The sequence below is a fragment of the Echiichthys vipera genome, assembly GCF_963691815.1.
Source record: "Echiichthys vipera genome assembly, chromosome: 19".
Lineage (NCBI taxonomy): Eukaryota > Metazoa > Chordata > Actinopteri > Perciformes > Trachinidae > Echiichthys > Echiichthys vipera.
In genome coordinates, this window is record NC_139844.1 from 8,374,329 (window position 1) to 8,393,929 (window position 19,601).

At 41.6% G+C, this 19,601-nt stretch overlaps 2 protein-coding genes across 2 annotated transcripts in view; both read right to left on the reverse strand.

The window, feature by feature from the left end:
* The window catches only part of LOC310961668 (uncharacterized protein), a 37,223-nt gene that overhangs the window by 6,733 nt on the left and 10,889 nt on the right, over positions 1–19,601 (reverse strand). The gene's annotated exons all lie outside the window — the stretch shown is intronic.
* On the reverse strand, positions 6,605–17,674 carry LOC310961670 (uncharacterized protein). The gene is made up of 8 exons (XM_083933833.1): positions 17,644–17,674; positions 17,060–17,085; positions 11,776–11,967; positions 11,018–11,220; positions 10,641–10,874; positions 9,077–9,268; positions 8,470–8,509; positions 6,605–7,917 (listed from the first exon to the last, which is right to left on the reverse strand). The coding sequence occupies exons 2-6, from the start codon at positions 17,079–17,081 to the stop codon at positions 9,089–9,091; spliced, it is 831 nt and encodes a 276-aa protein (XP_083789959.1). The 5' UTR covers positions 17,082–17,085; positions 17,644–17,674; the 3' UTR covers positions 6,605–7,917; positions 8,470–8,509; positions 9,077–9,088.

The window sequence follows — 19,601 nt, forward strand, 5'->3', positions numbered from 1 at the left end:
CTTTGACCAGGTTTATTTAAACTTATTATTACCTTCTAGGATAGAGCTACGGAGACCAAATTTTACTCATACTGATTGCAGCTTAGTTCAAGGTTCATAGATTCCTATCAGCTGCAGAATTACATATTGATAACTCTAAGATCTACATTACTGACAATGTAAAGGACAATCTATTGTCTCTACTTATCTATAGGCTTATTTAATGTTTGGTTCACTCTCCGTATCCTCAGCAAACAAGCTCAGATACTTGCTGTGTACTTCCTGCTCAGCACAGTTGACTGCTGCTGCCTTCAGGGTCTGCTCGTAAACTTCTATGACTGAGCAGAGAAGACTGAAATATTTCTGTTAGTTGCATTCAAACATTTGGTAGAAAGAAAAGAGCAAAAAAGACTTGACTTTGTGGCAACAAAAAGTTGCATCAGCAACATAAGGAAGAGCGAAAAGCGTTCACATACCTCGATTGTGTCAAAACTATTCTTCACAGTTGGGGTGGTGTCAGCCTGAGATGAGCTGGTCCCTAAAGTTAAACTTTTGCAAAATCAAATCAAAACATGAGAGCCAAAATGGGAACTGATGTGGAAATGGATTTCTTCAATAAAGATCAACAAACAGGATCAGCTTTTTCTCCATGGTATTTTGACAAAGTATTTTTTTCTGCAGACAAAAATACATTCACCCCTGCTTCCTCACAAAGCTCAGAGTTTAGCAGAAATGACCCAGAGCCCACTGGTGCCCAGCCTTTTAGAGGAATAGATAGAATGAGCTAAGCCTTGGTTGGGTGATGTCTTTAGACCAAACAAAACATACCTTAGACATTACAATCCCCCTCTGAACTAATCTCATCACAAGGTCTCTAAAACAGGTCCACACAGGCCATAAAAACAGTCATGAGTTATCTGCAAGAAACAGGATGTACAGAAGCACAAATATGCCATTATACCGTCATGAGGCAGTTATTTACGTTATCCATTAAGCACAAACAAGCTATGTACTAGTCATATGATAAGGTTAAACAGAGGAGACACTGAACTGCGTCTGACCTGACAAAACTATGATTACGGATTACAAATATCATAAAATTCCCACAACAGTCCCCCCTTTGAACATTTTATGTTCACTACAACAGGAAATTTGTAATGTAATTTTTTGAAAAGGGTTAACATAGCATGCATCAAAACTGGAGAAAAAGCTTTTTATATTATAGATGAATAAAGTTGATTTGGGTAAAAACAGTGATTGGAATAGTCACAAAAGGTAATTATCATGTAATAAATAAGTGAGGGGAACCTGAGTGAAAGTTCTCCTTTTTGGGACACACATTCCTGATCCTCCCTTTCTCTGCTCAGCGTCACAGGAAGGGAGTGTGAGATAAGACGTTTTTATACTTGTTTCAATGTGAGATAAGGTGTTTTACAATCTCAAACCCTCCTAGGGTAATTAAAACCCAGAACTCAAGGATGGAGGAACTCTTATCCTAAATCAACGTCAAATTTGACCGAAATTTAAACTGAAGGGTCGGTCTCTCTCACCCAGGAGACAGAGGGACTTTCAGTGATAAGGACAAGAAACAGAACTTAGAGAGTTGGAAAAAAAGTGAAAGTTCGCTGTTACATCGCAACTGGCTGTTTAAAGACATTCTTTCTAATGTGTAACTGTGTATGCATTATTTGTATCTTGTTTGTGATTATGTTTATGTGGTTTCAGAAGTGCAAAGTCTCTGTCTAATTCCTGAATATTCTGTGTTTTAATAATACTTCCCTTCACTCAGTAGGGTTATCTGTTAAAACTGCCTGCCTAAAGATTTTGGTTAAATTGGATATCAGAAAGATTAATAATGGAAAATCACCCAGAGATGGTTTAATCTTCCCTGTTAGAATGATGGAATATAAAGCAAATAATTCGCTCAGAACGCATAGGGTTGGGTTAACCCAAGACCCCCCTTCTCGCTCCCCTGGAGGGATAAAGGAACACCACAGAGGTGTTTCTGTGCTCTACTTCCTCTTATCGCTCTCACTTCATCTACTCTACTCTTCTCTCTTCACGCTCTCTTCTGCCCCTCTTCTGCGCTTCCTGCGTTTTGTTTTTCTTTTGTTTCTTTTGTTCAACTTTGTTATCCAAAAGTTCGCAAGAGACGTTACTTTATATTTTGTTTTCTTGTTAAAATATTTTCGTTTATTAATCTATTTTTATCGCGTCACTTTATACGTTTTCTACAAAACCTTTTTATCTTTTATAAGTATAGTAAAACCCCTCGTGCTGTCTTTGCCTTTTTGTCCGCCCGGCAAATTGCATTGAACTTACGACACCAGCCCAACAGAACCAGTCAGAATTTCTTTGACCACCAAACAACAGCCAGAGCCAAGGAACCTGAAGGGCCGGAATCCAAGCCGGGACGTGAAGCAGAAAAGCCCGGCTGATCCAACGGCGCAGCCGACCCAGTCTACAGACCAGAACTAAGGTCCGCCAAACACCGGGACTCGGACCTACGGAACCTGCACCGGTACTGTAAGACGCCAGGGCGACTGTAATATCAATGGCAAAGTAAGGTTGGCCTTTTACTACAACTCCTGGTTAAAAACATTGGTGGTCACTCTGGTCTTAAACTTTTTATATTCACATTTAACCCTTTGTCACTCATCTATTCAGTATTGCACTATTATGTATTATTCTTGCTAATTAACCAAATAAATGTTTATAACTTCACGTCGTTGTGAGAGTCTTCCCTTCTGTGCAGAAATAGATGGTCCCTGATAAGGCTGTGGTAAGAACTAACACGTTTGAGACGAGACTGATAAAATTTAAATAATCAATTACTTTAAGTTACTAACAGGTATTAAACCTTCACCAAAGTTTAATAAACATCCTGTCTTATTTTGGTGTGGTGCCCTACTTCGAAGTAAATTAAATCCTAAATTTTAACGAGTCGAGTTAATTCGTAATTAATTCAGCGACTAATATGTTCTAGCCATAATATGTGTAGGCTCATTCTCCTACATAGCAGTCTGGTCAAGCTTCAGAAGGTAAAGGAGCTAAGGTTTCACAGGCAGGCAGGTAGTTCCTGAGTGAGACAGTTTGCACACAATTACGTGTCATGGTTTGCACAAAAGGGTGAGGATTTTTATTGTTGTCATCACCCATGTGGTTGTAATGTAATCACCCTCTAACATTCACATCTTGTGTTTACATCAGTTTGACTCAATATCTGAATCCAAAAATGGTGGTACCCACAGATCTTCATCTGGAGTCATGGCGATTCGTGTGTACTGCCCCGCGGCAGAGCTCACTAAGGAAACCATGAGAGCTCGGCAGAAAGGCAGCACACAAAAAATGACCAACAACATTACCAACACAACAATCAACACAGGGAGTAGGAATCTGACAGCGGTGGTTTTCCATCCCCCCATCGTGAGTCAAGTTGTCACCTAATGCAGGCACAAGGGTGCAGCAATTTGTCCCGATAATGTATGAATCTGACTGTCGATCCCTCGTAGTTGATGGTGCTGATGTTTAGAACCCCTAACCAGAGAGCGAGGCCTGCGATGGTTCGGTCCGCCGACTGCTCTGGCTTGGTAAAGGCTATCATGACCCCCAGAGTATCAAAAACATTCAGCAGCCAGGGGCCACAGGCAGTGCGTGGTGTAGATGATCGCGATCGCCGGGGGTCGAGTCCTTTGCCTCTGCCCCTGGGTCTGCCCTTCTTGGTGATCGGCTGGCCTCCTCCCCCTCTCCCCAGTGCAGCCAGGTCCCCAAGGGGGTTGAGCAGTTGGTGGGGTTGTGGTGCAGCCGCCTGGATCTGGGGATGAGCCTGTTGAGCCTGCTGCTGGTTGGCTAGTTGGGGAGCCGGCCTGGTTGGAGGAGCTGAGTCGAAGTCGAGGGTTGCATCTAGTTTAAGACACAGAGAAGAAGGAGGGGGAGGAGAGGTTACCCTTTCCCTGCTTGTATGCTGCCCTCTGTCTCTTAGCCTGGCTTTATGTAGCCAGCTATCATAGGTGGCCCAATCAGCTTTGAAAGGCTCCTTCCTTCTGCCCCCTCCTGCTCTTTTGCTTTTCCCTGTCATCGATCCTTCTGCCTGAGGTTCACTTTCAGAATTTCCAATTGTTTGAGACTAAAACTGCCTGTATAGGGAAAACTGCACTCAGTGAATTGGTCAACGCAAGATTTACTGTAGTTTGTGATCATATACTGGAGGTTTGGGCTTAGGGCTATGCCTTTGTCGCGTTTGCTTTGAGCTGACCCCATCTCGCTTAGTTTATTTCTGTCTAGAGTGGCACTGGCGTGTCAATTATGGGATTTATTGTTCCTCTTAGGGGATGCTATTTCTATGTTTTACTGGTAGTAAGTCTAGGCCTAGCTTACCTTGGTTATGCTAAGCTCGTCTTTAGTGATATTTGAAATCAATTGAACAATTAATTATTTAGCTTTAATGCTAGCTAGTTTAGCCTTAGCTATATTGGTTATGCTAAGCTAGGCTATGGCAATACCCACAGTTTAATTTGATATGCTAGTTTTTTTAGCTCAATGCTAATAAGCTTAGCCATAGTTATCCTAGTTATGCTAAGCTAGGCTATGGTAATAGCTGCAATCAATCTTAAATGCTAACACTTAGCTTATCCTTTCTGGTAGCTATGCAATTTGGGCCTTTAGCTAACTGCTAGGTCCTCTCAGGTGGTGCTATCTGTTGCACTCACCTCCTGTCTTGCGGTCTTCCAACCCATTCCTGGCAAAAATAACGTCATTTTGATTCAAAATGGCGATTAGGTTTAAAAATGGCGGGCCTCCAAGCCACACCTAACTCCTAAATTTCAACTGCGCCTTCCAAATGGCGATTGATAGCACAACCACACCTATTTCCTTTTTTATTCTGAACAACTGCTTCAAAATGGCTGTTGGCCTTTATAGCCACACCCAACTTCTGAATCTCACTTGTCAAAATGACAACGCCCGCCTGTGTTTAATTCACAGTATGTATTTGCACAATTTTATTTAGCTCTGAATTTGGATCACCCGAGCCACATGAACTTTTCTTAATACTCCTCTGCCCAGTCAAAACACGTCTCACACCCCTGTGAACATCCTTGTTGAAAGAGTCAAAGATTTTCTAGAATTCAGTTTATGGATCTACATTTATATATTCATATGTTATGGATAGATTTTTACAGATCTATGTATAGATTTTATTATTTATTTATTTTCGACATTAACTTTCCCTTATTAATTGGTGTTTTAAATATCGTACATGCAGTGGAGTTTGTATATATTTCTGTGGGAGTTTTCTTAAGCAGTGTGTTCCCCTTACCGACTGAATTTCTTTATTTTGTTTCTTGTTATTTATTGCTGTTAAAAATAATTTCTCCCTATATTATCTTATGCTCCCTGTTTCCTCAAAGCGAAGGACGGGAGGGTAATGCTGTTGATGTGACTTTGGACTAAAACAAAGCCTTTACTCACAACTCTCTTTCTACAGGTGTCAACACACACACATACGCACACAGATGATGTAGAGGGGGAAAGAGAAAAAGAGACGCAGATGGGAACAACACACACATAGACTTACAACAAACCCTCTAACATACTGTCCGGAGTCCTATCTTATTTCATGAGCTAACCAAAAACACTGTAATTTACCTAAAAAAGACTTGAACTGTGAGACAACGTTTTCACAAAAAATTACTACTAATCAGACTCAAACTGAAAAGAGAGCAGCTGATCAAACTGCTGGCCGGCCCTGGCACAGACTCTCACTATACGTCAACAATAAGTGGACTCGAACCACTTGCAGAGGAGGGACTCGAACCCTCATTTTCTAGACGTCAACAACAACCAAAAGAAACACTTCTCAGCTGAATTTGTGGCAAGGTTGAGGTAGGAGCTTCACTCTACTGTGCACAGGTTTCACCGTCAGTCCTGTCCAGTACGTGCCTCTCACTCCAGGTGCCCACCCAGGGACGCCAAATTGTTGTGGAAATGGATTTCTTCAATAAAGATCAGCAAACAGGATCAGCTTTTTCTTCTTTCTTCTGCAGACGAAAATACGTTCACCCCTGCATCCTCACAAAGCTCAGAGTTTAGCAGAAATGACCCTGAGCCCACTGGTGCTCAGCCATTTAGAGGAAGAGACACCCCCTCCAGACAGACATGGTCACAGGGTAATAGATACAACGAGCTAAGCCTTGGTTGGGTGACGTCTTTAGACCAAACATACCTTAGACATTACAATCCCCCTCTGAACTACTGCCATTATACCGTCATGAGGCCGTTATTGACGTTATCCATTAAGCACAAACAAGCTATGTACTAGTCATATGATAACGTTAAACAGAGGTGACACTGAACTGCGTTTGACCTGACAAAACTATGATTATGAATTACAAATATCCCAAATTCCCACAGAACTTACTTAGGCCGTTCCATCATTTTTGATAAGAATCCATCACATTTGTTTGTCAGTGATGAGACAAATTTCCACAAATATGATATTACCATTGGATACATTAATTTTTATTCATTCTTTAATAGGGAAAAACATCATTTTCAACAATCATTTTCTACAGAGATGTTTTATCACACAGTACGTTTTCTCATTTAATCACACACTATCCTATTACACACGCATTTAAACACGTACATGTCACAAAATTTGCATCTCAAAAAACTAATTTCTGTGACTGTGGTCATAACCCTGACTTAACATTCTCATTAAACCATTTGATTCATCATCACTTCAATTAAATCTATTTAGAACGGATTTCTTTGGGGCCAGTATTACAGCAACCAAACACTCATATTTAGGCATGTTATTACTGTCTTGAAGTGAAATTCCGGCGTAAAATCATCCCATGGTCTCTTTCGGCAAGTACACTCATCAAATAAGCCATTGAGACAATTTTTGTTGTGTAGCAACAATTAACGGAGATATCCCGGAAAGTCGCTAACAACCAAATGCGGCTAAAAAACTGATTAGCTCAGGGCAGCACGGTTAGCACATTAAAGCGTCTTTCTTTACCACTAATACTGCTCATGATAACACCAAACCTCTGCAGTAGCATGATAAGAGTCCCTACACGTAAAATGAAACACCAACAACGTAGTTGGTGAACCCAGAGTTTATTAAAAGAGTCTTTTAAAGACTTACCTACTGGCCCCTGTAAAGTCCATTCAAGTGGATTACCAAACTCAGTCCAAAAGGTAGGAGCCCATTGGTGCTTTATTTTATGTGTTGGAACTCTTCTCATGCTACTGCAGAGGTTTGATGTTATTTTGGGCAGGATTAGTGATTAAAAAAGCTGCTTAATGCCTTCACTGTGCCGTATTCGGTTGTTAGCTACTGTGTATGACTTTCCCAGATATCTCTATTAATAGTTGTTACACCAAAAAAAAATTGTCTCGATGGCTTATATGATGAATGCCAAAAAATACCATGGGATGATTTTACGCCTGAATTTTACTTCAAGACAGACTTCAGAGACTTTTCAACTTGTGGCAGTCTTGTGTTAAAAGCTTTATTTGAATTTCAATGTTAATTTCAAACTTTCTAACTTTTCCACGTCCAGATGTTTTCATACCTCTGTCTGCAGATCTGTCATGCTTCCTTCTTTTACCTCTTCATTATATTTCAGAAAAATATTAGTGATCAAAAGCTTCAGCCAAAAACATATCAGCCTTTATGATTACACTACATTATCAACAATAATACCATCCTCCTTTTTTAATTCTTTGCAGATGATTACACATTTTGTCCCTTAAGGAATCATTCATTTTGATAATACTATGAAAATAAATGCCATGCATGTTAGTGACAGCTTTCACAGGTCTTCTTAATTTTTTTTCTCTTGAAAAACCAAATCAGATACCCAGTGACCTCCGATGCCCACAGTGAAGCACATGTAATAACGATGGCCTTCCAAGACGTCTTACACCCTGAAAGAAAGAAAAACAGAGCAATGAGTCAACTGGTATCAATTACAAACATGAAAATAATTTTGCTTACAAAATATAAAAACAATGCCAATTCCCTTATTTCTTAATTCATAGTTCTGTCATAGCTATTTTTATTTCTTTTTTTAAGCCTGGTGGACATCTCTAGGCCTCAAATGTTAACTTTTATTGTGCCCACAACTATGAAATAAAACAAAATATCCTGTACATTTAAAAGTCAGAATTAACACACCCTATTTACCAGCATGTGCCCTTCGTTCCCAAAACTACCGTTCTAAAAACTCCTCAGGGTTAATAAGCAGTCTGCAAGCAACAGAGCTTTCTCTCACTGTGCTGCATATTTATGGAACAAACTACCAGCATTGGTTAAGGAGGCCAGCTGTTATATGGAAGTCCTACTAGGAGGGTATCACTTCACAGCCAGTATAGACAGGATGATTACATAAAGAGCAAAAACTCAGTTAATGCTTATATGACCATGTGAATTAAGTTAAAAGATGGACTTATGAAGTTCATGATTACAGTCACACTTACCATTTTTGATGATATTCAGATAGTTTTGCCAGATAGAAACCTGAAAGAAAGAAAGAAAGAAAGAAAGAGACAGAGACAACACAACCAAATGAGTCAGATGAATACATTAGTTTGGATTTTACACCATTTGGAGCCCATAGCACATCTTTTCTACATTGTACATTGGTTTCCACTGACTGCTGACAAGTAAAGCTGCTAAACGCTCCCCAGTTAGTTGTTGTTTGGTGCAGGGCAGGTAGCACAAAGTAGAGTACTTTACATTTTGGTGCACAGGGTGTGAATTTTACATATTGTATTCTTAATATGCATAGGGACTTCCCTCTACTGGCTGAAACATGTCTATTGCAATTGAACTTTGCTATTGTCTGATCTGGTGATGGGTGAAATACGGAGGGAGCTTTCATCACCAACGTAGGGCCTCTGGGAGACAACAGCTAAACATAGGGGAATTGCAGGTCAAATTAGAGCTCCTACAAAAATAAATATTATAATATAAGATTTTTCATCACTAAATAAGGAACTTTTCAATTGATTAGTCAAATTTCCCTGTATAACTTTAAGTGATCAGTGTGAAATTGGCCAAACAATGGCAGAGGGTGTCTCCTACCTGGCATGTAGTTCAGAGCGTCGCTGATGTCTGTTCCAGCTCGTGAAACGATGGGACAGAAAACCATAAGGTAGTCACTTTCTTCAGGAAAGTGCACCTGATTTTGACCAAAACCTTTGAGTTTGTCAACAAAGTCTTGATGAGCGTGATTAGTTTTTCCTGCCAAGTGGACATAGAAGTTTCTTCCAGACACTAAAGAGAGACAAGATTGTTTGAGTTATTACCAGGGAGGACTGGGATGGAGCAGCCTGTTGGAAGTAATTTTAATTGCAATAATAAAACTTCAAAATTACATCAAAAACTTCTACAATTACCAATAACTTACCATTCAAAAGTAAGTAAGATTTCTAAGTCAGCAGGCTGTTAAATTAAAGGCAATGGTGGATTTTCTACACAATTAGTTTTTTGGACCTGCAAGAGAGCAGGGCCAAAAACCGGCCGCTCAAACTCCTGAGAGAAGCCTGGTTGCTGATTGGATGTAGCTCTCATCGTGATGTGACGTGTGGTAGTAGGATACTTCACCTCCAGAGTCTCGTAAATCCCTCTCTGGCGTTTTTTGTAATGGAAACACGGAGAGTGAACGGCCATTTAAGAGGCGTGCCCAGCCAAGTTTCACCCTAATGGAAATGCACCTATATTATTACCAAACATGCCGGTGCAAACGTGCACCTGTCATTTCTCTGCTGCTGGGTCCTGGTTCTGCCTCATCAGTGCTCTCACTGACTGTGCAAACCTTGGCCTTTCCACTAAGGAAAATGTCAGTTATTTTAGCGCATTTTCCCACAACTTGCTCCAACTGTAATCTTAACTTCTCCGCGCCGCATATTTCTTTTTCATCTCCACCACCACCTTCTTTACTTTTAGACTTTTTCGGTTTTCTTTGTGTGACTTCAGAGGGAAGTAAGTGACCCTGCCGAGTGTCAGGCTGAGTTGATGAGATTCAACAAAAAGCGGGGCGGACTTTATTAAACTTTCCTGTATTAAAATAGAAATTGGAAATTTGAAAAAGGAAATGTAATTTCACAATAGCATTAATATTTTCCACATATTTATATGTTCACTTAGTGTTATTTGAGTAGCCAGTTTGCGTACTATGATGATAACAATTCAACAGGTTAAGTGTTTGAAAATGAAATGTCAAAAATTTCAAATTATATTTTCATTTGACTTAAATATTTCTAATAAAAGTAAAAACCAGGTTAGATAGTTGATATAGCATTTTAGTTTTGAATTTTAAGTTATCATTTGAATAGTCTCGCCTGTACAGTGGGGTGCAACTTTGAAAAGGAAATGTCAAACAGCTTTTCCTTTTAATTTGTAATATGGTCATCGCCCATACAGGTATGTGAAAATAAAAACGCAATTTGGATAAAGGTATTTTCATTTGATTAAAGATCCGTATGGGCTTCCAGAGGGAGGCTTTCAATGTTACCTATTGTATTACTGAATCCACTTTATTCTCTGTGATATTGAAATATTGAAGTCTTGAGAAAGCAGGAAGGAAGGAGTATTCAGATCATTTACTTCAGTAAAAGTACCAATACATGATTACAGTCATACTTACCATTGGAGATGTCAGTCTTGCTGGTTTGCCCATCAGAGACCTGAAAGAAAGAAAGAAAGAAAGAAAGAAAGAAAGAAAGAAAGAAAGAAACCTGATAGAAAGAAAGAAAGAAACCTGAAAGAAAGAAAGAAAGAAAGAAAGAAACCTGATAGAAAGAAAGAAAGAAACCTGAAAGAAAGAAAGAAAGAATGAAAGAAACCTGAAAGAAAGAAAGAGAGAAAGAAAGAAAGAAACCTGAAAGAACGAAAGAGAAAAAGAAAGAAAGAAAGAGAAAAATAATGAAATTACACAAGGTGGAACACGGTAATGGTCCGTTGTTGCTTAATATCACAATATCAGTTCACACTCAGAACTTGATTGTGTGTAAACCTGATTACCTGTGAAGGGCGACATCCAAGAATCTTATGGACCTCATTCCACGCAATGTCGTTGTGGTTACACTTCAGGAGTTTGCGCTCATAGAACAGACAGTCCACGGTGAGGAGGATTTTCTGGTGGTCCACATGTCTACTGATTGGAGCTACAACATAGTCAGGATTGAAGGTGTGATGCATCACCACAAGAATTGCTCTTTTATCACCTGTAAGCACAGAGACAACACAACCAAATGAGTCAGATGAATACATTAGTTTGGATTTTACACCATTTGGAGCCCAAAGCACATCTTTTCTAGATTTTACATTGGTTTCCACTGACTCCTGACAAGTAAAGCTCCTAAACGCTCCCCAGTTAGTTGTTGTTTGGTGCAGGGCAGGTAGCTCAAAGTAGAGTACTTTACATGTAGGTGCACAGGGTGTGAATTTTACATATTGTGCTCTAAATATGCATAGGGACTTCCCTCTACTGGCTGAAACATGTCTATTGCAATTGAACTTTGCTATTGTCTGATCTGGTGATGGGTGAAATACGGAGGGAGCTTTCATCACCAACGTAGGGCCTCTGGGGGACAACAGCTAAACATAGGGGAATTCCAGGTCAAATTAGAGCTCCTACAAAAATAAATATTATAATATAAGATTTTTCATCACTAAATAAGGGACTTTTCAATTGATTAGTCAAATTTCCCTGTATAACGCCTGTATATTTAAGTGGTCAGTCAAAAATTGGCCAAACAATGGCAGAGGGTGTTTCCTACCTGGCATGTTGTTCAGAGCGTCGCTGATGTCTGTTCCAGCTCGTGAAACGATGGGACAGAAAACCATAAGGTAGTCACTTTCTTCAGGAAAGTGCACCTGATTTTGGCCAAAACCTTTGAGTTTGTCAACAAAGTCTTGATGAGCGTGATTAGTTTTTCCTGCCAAGTGGACATAGAAGTTTCTCCCAGACACTAAAGAGAGACAAGAATGTTTCAATCATTACTGAACTGTATCAAAAATATTGGTAAGAGCAGTATGGAAGCCCACAGCAGACTTTATTAAGATTATAATGTAAACTTGAAAATTAAAATGTAATATTACTATAGCATTTAAGTTGTGTGTGAAAAATTAAAATGCAATAACCAATAACATATTTCACATACCATTATTTGAGTTTTTAAATTATTATAATAATTAAATTCAACAGGTAAAGTCTGTGAAAATAAAATGTCAAAAGCTCTTTAATTGGATTACTTTTTTTTTCTCAAATAACCCATCAAAATATAATGCCATTTTAGGAAATAGGATTTCATTTTCAAGTTGACATTATAATTTTATTAAAGATCTGTATTGACTCCCATAGAAAGGCTTTCAATGTTACCCACTGTATTACTGAATTCAGTTTATTCTCTATGATATTGAAATATTGCAGTCTTGACAAAGATTATGTCAGGAGTCGGTTCTGTCAGTACCCTCCTCCCTTCCTTTTGTGTGAGTTCGGTAGGCGTGTGTTTCTCCCCCCCAGCTGCAGCCTGTTACTCTAATCACCCGGTTGAGTGCTTCTACCCTGAGCTGACAGGCATGCAGCGCCGGACAGTTGTTATCCTTCCCTTGGTAAACTATTTACCCCGGATTCCTTACTCGTTTGTGGTTTTCACGTTCCCCGTCGGTAAATATATTAATCGTTGCTTGTCTTTTGTTTTTCTCTGTAGTTTCCCGTGTTCCTGTTTCCTCGTCCGTTTCCCTGATCGTCCGTCTTTGCCGTGTTCCTGTTTTCCCTCGACCGTCTCGTCCCTAGTTACCTGTTACCCTGTAGTGTTTTGTTTGTTTTTTATATTAAGCTTTTGTTTGTATTTTTATTCCGCCCCCGGGTTTTTCCGTTCATCACGCGGTTACCTCCCAGGGAGTACTGCTCGGTAAGCATTCGCTGACGCTGCAAGGGATCATGGAGAGTCTCGGTCAGTTGACTGCCTGCATAACTCGCTTGGAGGCACAGGTAGGACCTCTCCTTGCTGCTCCGGTGAATGCTGAGTCACCCGCTACTACCGTGAGTACTCTCCTCCCTCGTGAGCCCTATGTTCCTGCACCAGAGCGTTATTGTGGTAAACTGGGTGAATGCAGGATTTTTCTGTTTCAATGCTCTCTGGTTTTCGGTCAGCAGCCTCTCACATATGCTAACGATAGCACCAAGATAGCCTATGTGCTAGGCTTGTTGTCTGGTAGGGCTCGAGTCTGGGGAGCTGCGTTTTGGAATAATCCCCTGACTCGGCAGGCCACTTTCCAACAGTTCTCCAGTGAGATTATGTCTGTAATCGATCATCCTGTTTCTAATTGCGATTCCAGCAATCGGTTGCTGGATCTATGCCAGGGTTCCGCGTGTGCAGCAGATTACCCCGTTGAGTTTCGCACTCTAGCGGCAGAATTAGGATGGGATGATTGGGCTCTCCAGAGTATATTCTTTAAGGGGCTAAATGAGGAGGTTAAGGACAGTTTAGTGGGAATATCTGAGACTGCCAACCTTCAGGAGCTTATTAGCCTCGCCATAAAGATAGACAACCGTCCACGTGAGAGGCGCCGTGAGAGGAAGTCAGTTCCCCCAGTTACAGCAGGTCCTCTCACTAGTTTCCCTGAGTCCACTCCCTATGTACGTGTGAGCAATTGGGTTCCCCTGTCTCCCGCTCCAGTCCAGGAGGAACCCATGCAGCTAGGTCGCAACCGTTTGATTTGGGGGGGATTGTGTATTTACTGTGGAGCTCCCAATCATCAGTTAGTCAACTGTCCTATATGGTTAAACTGTCAGACTCACCAGTCGCAGACGGGGTTCTGGTGAGTCGTTCGGTTGTCCCTGATATTCCCCCTAAACGTATTAACCTGGACGTAGTGTTGAGTTGTGAGGGTAGAGAGTTTTCCCTCCAAGCATTAATTGATTCTGGGGCTGACACTAACATTATTGACTCGTAAATTTGGGAAATCTAGTGCTATTCCTGTGAACCAGCTCGAGACTCCATTAATGGTAAATAGTCTCAGTGGGAAACGAGCTCGCTCAGATCTCCACGGAGACTTTACCTGTAACCATGTCTCTTGCTGGTAACCACTCTGAGTCAATTGCCTTCCACGTTATGTCATCGACTAATGCTCCTGTGGTTCTTGGTCTTCCCTGGCTTATCACTCACAACCCGGTTATTGACTGGTTAACTGGTAGGGTTGTGAGTTGGAGCAGCAATTGCCATTCTTCCTGCCTTCGTTCAGCTCCTCATAGATGTCCCAGTAACCCCAGTCCCTCACTACCTGAACCTCCCGACCTTTCTTCGTGCCTCCCGTGTATCACGATATCGCCAAGGTATTTAGTAAGGCTAAGGCGTTATCCTTACATTGTCCTTATGATTGCTCCATTGACATGTTGCCCGGGTCAACCTTCCCTACTAGTCTTCTCTATAACCTGTCAGGTCCCAAACATGAGGCGATGGAGACTTACATAAATGACTCGCTTAAGTCGGGGATCATCCGTCCTTCTTCTTCTCCACTGGGAGCTATTTTTTTCTTCGTGGCCAAGAAGGACAAGTCGCTACGCCCCTGCATTGACTACCATGGTCTCAACAACATCACGGTCAAGAACAAGTACCCCCTCCCTTTGATCAATTCCGCGTTCGAGCCATTGCATGGAGCAACAGTCTTCTGCAAACTGGACCTCCTCAACGCGTATCATCTTGTGAGGGTGAGGGAGGGCGATGAGTGGAAGACAGCATTCAACACGCCACTCGGACACTTCGAATACTTAGTGATGCCGTTCGGGTTAACTAATGCGCCAGCCTTCTTTCAGGCCCTAGTTAACAACGTGCTTCGTGATATGCTTAATCGCTCAGTCTTCGTGTACCTGGATGACATCCTAATCTTTTCCAAGGACTTGAATGAACATGTGGTGCACATTCGTCAGGTTCTCCAGCGTCTTTAGGAAAATCGTCTGTTTGTTAAGGCTGAGAAATGCGAGTTCCACGTCTCCTCCGTGACATTTTTAGGGTATATCGTGGAGAGTGGACAGGATAGGGCAGATCCTACAAAGGTCGAAGCAGTGACCGAATGGCCAACGCCCACCTCCTGGAAGCAACTAGAGCGATTTTTGGGTTTTGCTAACTTTTACCGTTGTTTTATCCGTAACTACAGCCAGGTAGTTTCACTGATGACCAGGTTGACGTCCCCCTCTACTCCTTTTGACTGGTCTCCTGCCGCCAACTGCGCTTTTCTGACCCTGAAGAAGCGTTTCTCGTCCACTCCTGTGCTAGTCCAACCAGATACTGCCCTTCAGTTCATTGTCGAGGTGGATGCTTCGGATCTAGGAGTGGGGGCGGTTCTGTCCCAGCGGGGAGTGTCTGATATTAAGGTTCACCCATGTGCGTTCTTTTCCAAGAAGCTGTCGCCCGCTGAGAGTAACTACGACGTTGGGAACCGTGAACTACTAGCGGTTAAGCTAGCTTTTGAGGAGTGGCGACATTGGTTAGAGGGGGCAGAAGTTCCGTTCGTGGTCTGGACTGACCACAAGACCTTGGCTTATATCCAGACTGCCAAGAGACTCAATGCCAGTCAAGCCCGGTGGGCTTTGTTTTTTGGGCACTTTAACTTTACTTTAACTTACATTCCCGGAAGCAAGAACATCAAGCCTGATGCCCTTTCTCTGCAGTTTGGACCAGCCGTGGAGGAAGAGACTGGTGTGGATCACATCGTTCCCGCATCTTATGTGATGGCAGTATTAACCTGGGAGATTGAGTCGATTGTCAGAAAGGCTCAACGCGTTAACCCCGACCTTGGTGGTGGTCCACCAGGGCGTTTGTTTGTTTCTGCCGGTGTTCGCTCCCAGGTGCTCCAGTGGGGTCACTCTTCTCATCTCTCCTGTCATCCCGGAATCACCAGGACCCTGTCTCTTCTTCGTCATCACTTCTGGTGGAAGACCATGGGTACAGATACTCGGGAGTTTGTCCTGGCCTGCACCGTCTGCGCCACTTCCCATCGCCCTCCAGCAGGCCTTCTCCGCCCTCTCCCGGTACCTGGTCGACCATGTTCTCACATCGCCTTGGATTTTGTTACTGGACTTCCCGTTTCCCAAGGTAATGACACAATTGTCACTATTGTCACTATTGTTGACCGTTTCTCTAAAATGGTTCACTTTGTCCTGCTATCTAAGCTGCCGTCTGCCATGAAGATGGCGCAAATCCTGGTGGACCATGTCTTTTGCTTCCACGGAATACCGACGGACATTGTTTCAGACCGACGTCCCCGATTAACCTGCCGTGTCTGGAAAGCCTTCTGCCAGGCCTTGGGAGCCAAGGTCAGCCTATCCTCAGGTTTTCATCCTCAATCTAACGGGCAGACGGAGAGAGCTAACCAGGACCTTGAGACTGCTCTTCGTTGCATCTGTGCCCGCAATCCCTTGTCGTGGTCATCGCAGCTGTCCTGGGTGGAATACTCCCACAACTCCTTGACCTGCACCGCTACAGGTATGTCCTCCTTTGAGGCTTCGTTGGGCTACCTACCCCCTCTCTCTCTGGCCCAGGAAGCAGAAATTGCTGTTCCGTCCATCCAACAACGTCTCCGGAGAGTTCGTCGGATATGGAGAGAGACCCGAGGGGCCTTGCTAAGGCGGAGCAGAACCGCATGAGCGCAGCGCCGGACCGTTGTTATCCTTCCCTTGGTAAACTATTCCCCCCGGATTGGCATTCCTTACTCGTTTGTGGTTTTCAAGCTCCCCGTTGGTAAACATATTAATCATTGCTTGTCTTTTGTTTTTCTCCGTAGTTTCCCGTGTTCCTGTTTCCTCGTCCATTTCCCTGATCGTCCGTCGTTGCTGTGTTCCTGTTTTCCCTCGACCGTCTCGTCCCTAGTTACCTGTTACCCTGTAGTGTTTTACATGTTTTGTTTGTCGTTTATATTAAACTTTTATTTTTTTTACATTCATTTAGATGCAAATCTTCAAGATTATTACTTTAAGTGCAGTACTTAAGTAAATAGTTACATTCCACCACTTTGCAACATCTAATGTGACCTTATAAAACCACAAACTTGCTGACTCACCACTCCTTTCTTCCTCGTCCATGTCCCTGAGGAGGAGATAAAGAAAACTGTGGTCAACACAAGAAGTGTGTCCGTCTCTGTCTTTGTCTCTCTCTGTCCATCTGTCCGTCTTTTCTCTCTTTCTCTCTCCTTTTCTTCCTCCCCAACCGGTCAAGACAGATGGCCGTCCTCCACAGAGCTGGGTCTGTCTGACGTTCCTGCCTGTAATAGTGAAGGTTTTTGTTGCCACCGTGCTCTACGGGGGAATTGTTGGGTCTATGTTTATCATAAATAAGTCATAGAGTGTGGTCTTCACCTAGTTTGTAAAGTGTCCTGAGAAAACTATTGTTATGATTTGGCACTATAAAAAAAATTGAATTGAATTGAATTGAACTTAACACAAAGTTAAATAAAGCTAAACAAGGATCAGTAGCATGTGTGTCACAAACTCTTTACACAAAGCTGCTCTGCAGAGGCTTAAACTAGACACAGTTAAAGTTATCTTAGAAAGCTATAATTTGTATTATTACTCTGATGCATATTAGGGATTCAGCAGTTCACAGCCTCACAGGGATTATTTACACCCTTTTAAGGAGTTTACTTACAAAGTAGATTGATAATTTCTTGTCTCCGCCATATCCTTCTCACACACAAAGTAACAGCCTGTGCCTGTCAGTGGAATACTTTCACTTTCACTTTGTGTTCTCTGGCTGAAAGCCTATAGAGGCCGAGAGGCTATAAAGACCAAAGTCTTGTTGTTTACATGTGACACAGTAACAGTGTCAGTGTTGTTTTTAGATCACAGTCTCCTCACATGGGGTTGAAATCGAGTCTAAACACCAGGGAAAGACAGCTTTGACCAGTTTGTCTGTGGAAAAAAAATCTGTTTGTTTTTTTATTTTAACTTCTAGGAGAGAGCTACTGTGACTAAATTCTACTCATACTGATTGCAGCTGGGTTCAAGGTTCATAGATTCCTATCAGCTACAGAATTACATATTGATAACTCTAAGATCTACATTACTGACAATGTTAAGGACAATCTATTGTCTCTACTTATCTATAGGCTTATTTAATGTTTGGTTCACTCTCCGTATCCTCAGCAAACAAGCTCGGATATACTTGCTGTATACTTCCTGCTCAGCACAGTTGACTTCTGCTGCCTTCAGGGTCTGCTCATAAACTTCTATGACTGAGCAGAGAAGACTGAAATATTTCTGTTAGTTGCATTCAAACATTTGGTAGAAAGAAAAGAGCAAAAAAGACTTGACTTTGTGGCAACAAAAAGTTGCATCAGCAACATAAGGAAGAGCGAAAAGCGTTCACATACCTTGATTGTGTCAAAACTATTCTTCACAGTTGGGGTGGTGTCAGCCAGAGATGAGCTGGTCCCTAAAGTTAAACTTTTGCAAAATCGAATCAAAACATGAGAGCCAAAATGGGAACTTACTTAGGCCATTCCATCATTTTTGATAAGAATCCATCACATTTGTTTGTCAGTGATGAGACAAATTTCCACAAATATGATATAACCATAGGATACATTAATTTTTATTCATTCTTTAATAGGGAAAAACATATTCATCATATTTTAATGAGCACAAAGCAGCAGCAATCATCGTTCTACAGAGATGTTTTATCACACAGTACGTTTTCTCATTTAATCACACACTACCCTATTACACACGCATTTAAACAAGTACATGTCACAAAATTGGCATCTCAAAAAACTAATTTCTGTGACTGTGGTCATAACCCTGACTTAACATTCTCATTAAACCATTGGATTCATCATCACTTCAATTAAATCTATTTAGAACGGATTTCTTTGGGGCCAGTATTACAGCAACCAAACACTCATATTTAGGCATGTTATTACTGTCTTAAAGTGAAATTCCGGCGTAAAATCATCCCATGGTCTTTTTCAGCAAATACACTCATCAAATAAGCCATCGAGACAATTTTTGTTGTGTAACAACTATTAACGGAGATATCCCGGAAAGTCGCTAACAACCAAATGCGGCTAAAACACTGATTAGCTCAGGGCAGCACGGTTAGCACATTAAAGCGTCTTTCTTTACCACTAATACTGCTCATGATAACACCCAACCTCTGCAGTAGCATGAGAAGAGTCCCTACACATAAAACGAAGCACCAACAACGTAGTTGGTGAACCCTGAGTTTATTAAAATAGTCTTTTAAAGACTTACCTACTGGCCCCTGTAAAGTCCATTCAAGTGGATTACCAAACTCAGTCCAAAAGGTAGGAGCCCATTGGTGCTTTATTTTATGTGTTGGAACTCTTCTCATGCTACTGCAGAGGTTTGATGTTATTTTCAGCAGTATTAGTGGTTAAAAAGACGCTTAATGCCTTCACTGTGCCGTATTCGGTTGTTAGCGACTGTATGTGACTTTCCGTGATATCTCTATTAATAGTTGTTACACCAAATGAAAATGTCTCGATGGCTTATATGATGAATGTATTTGCCGAAAAATACCATGGGATGATTTTACGCCTGAATTTCACTTTAAGATAGACTTCATAGACTTTTCAACTTGTGGCA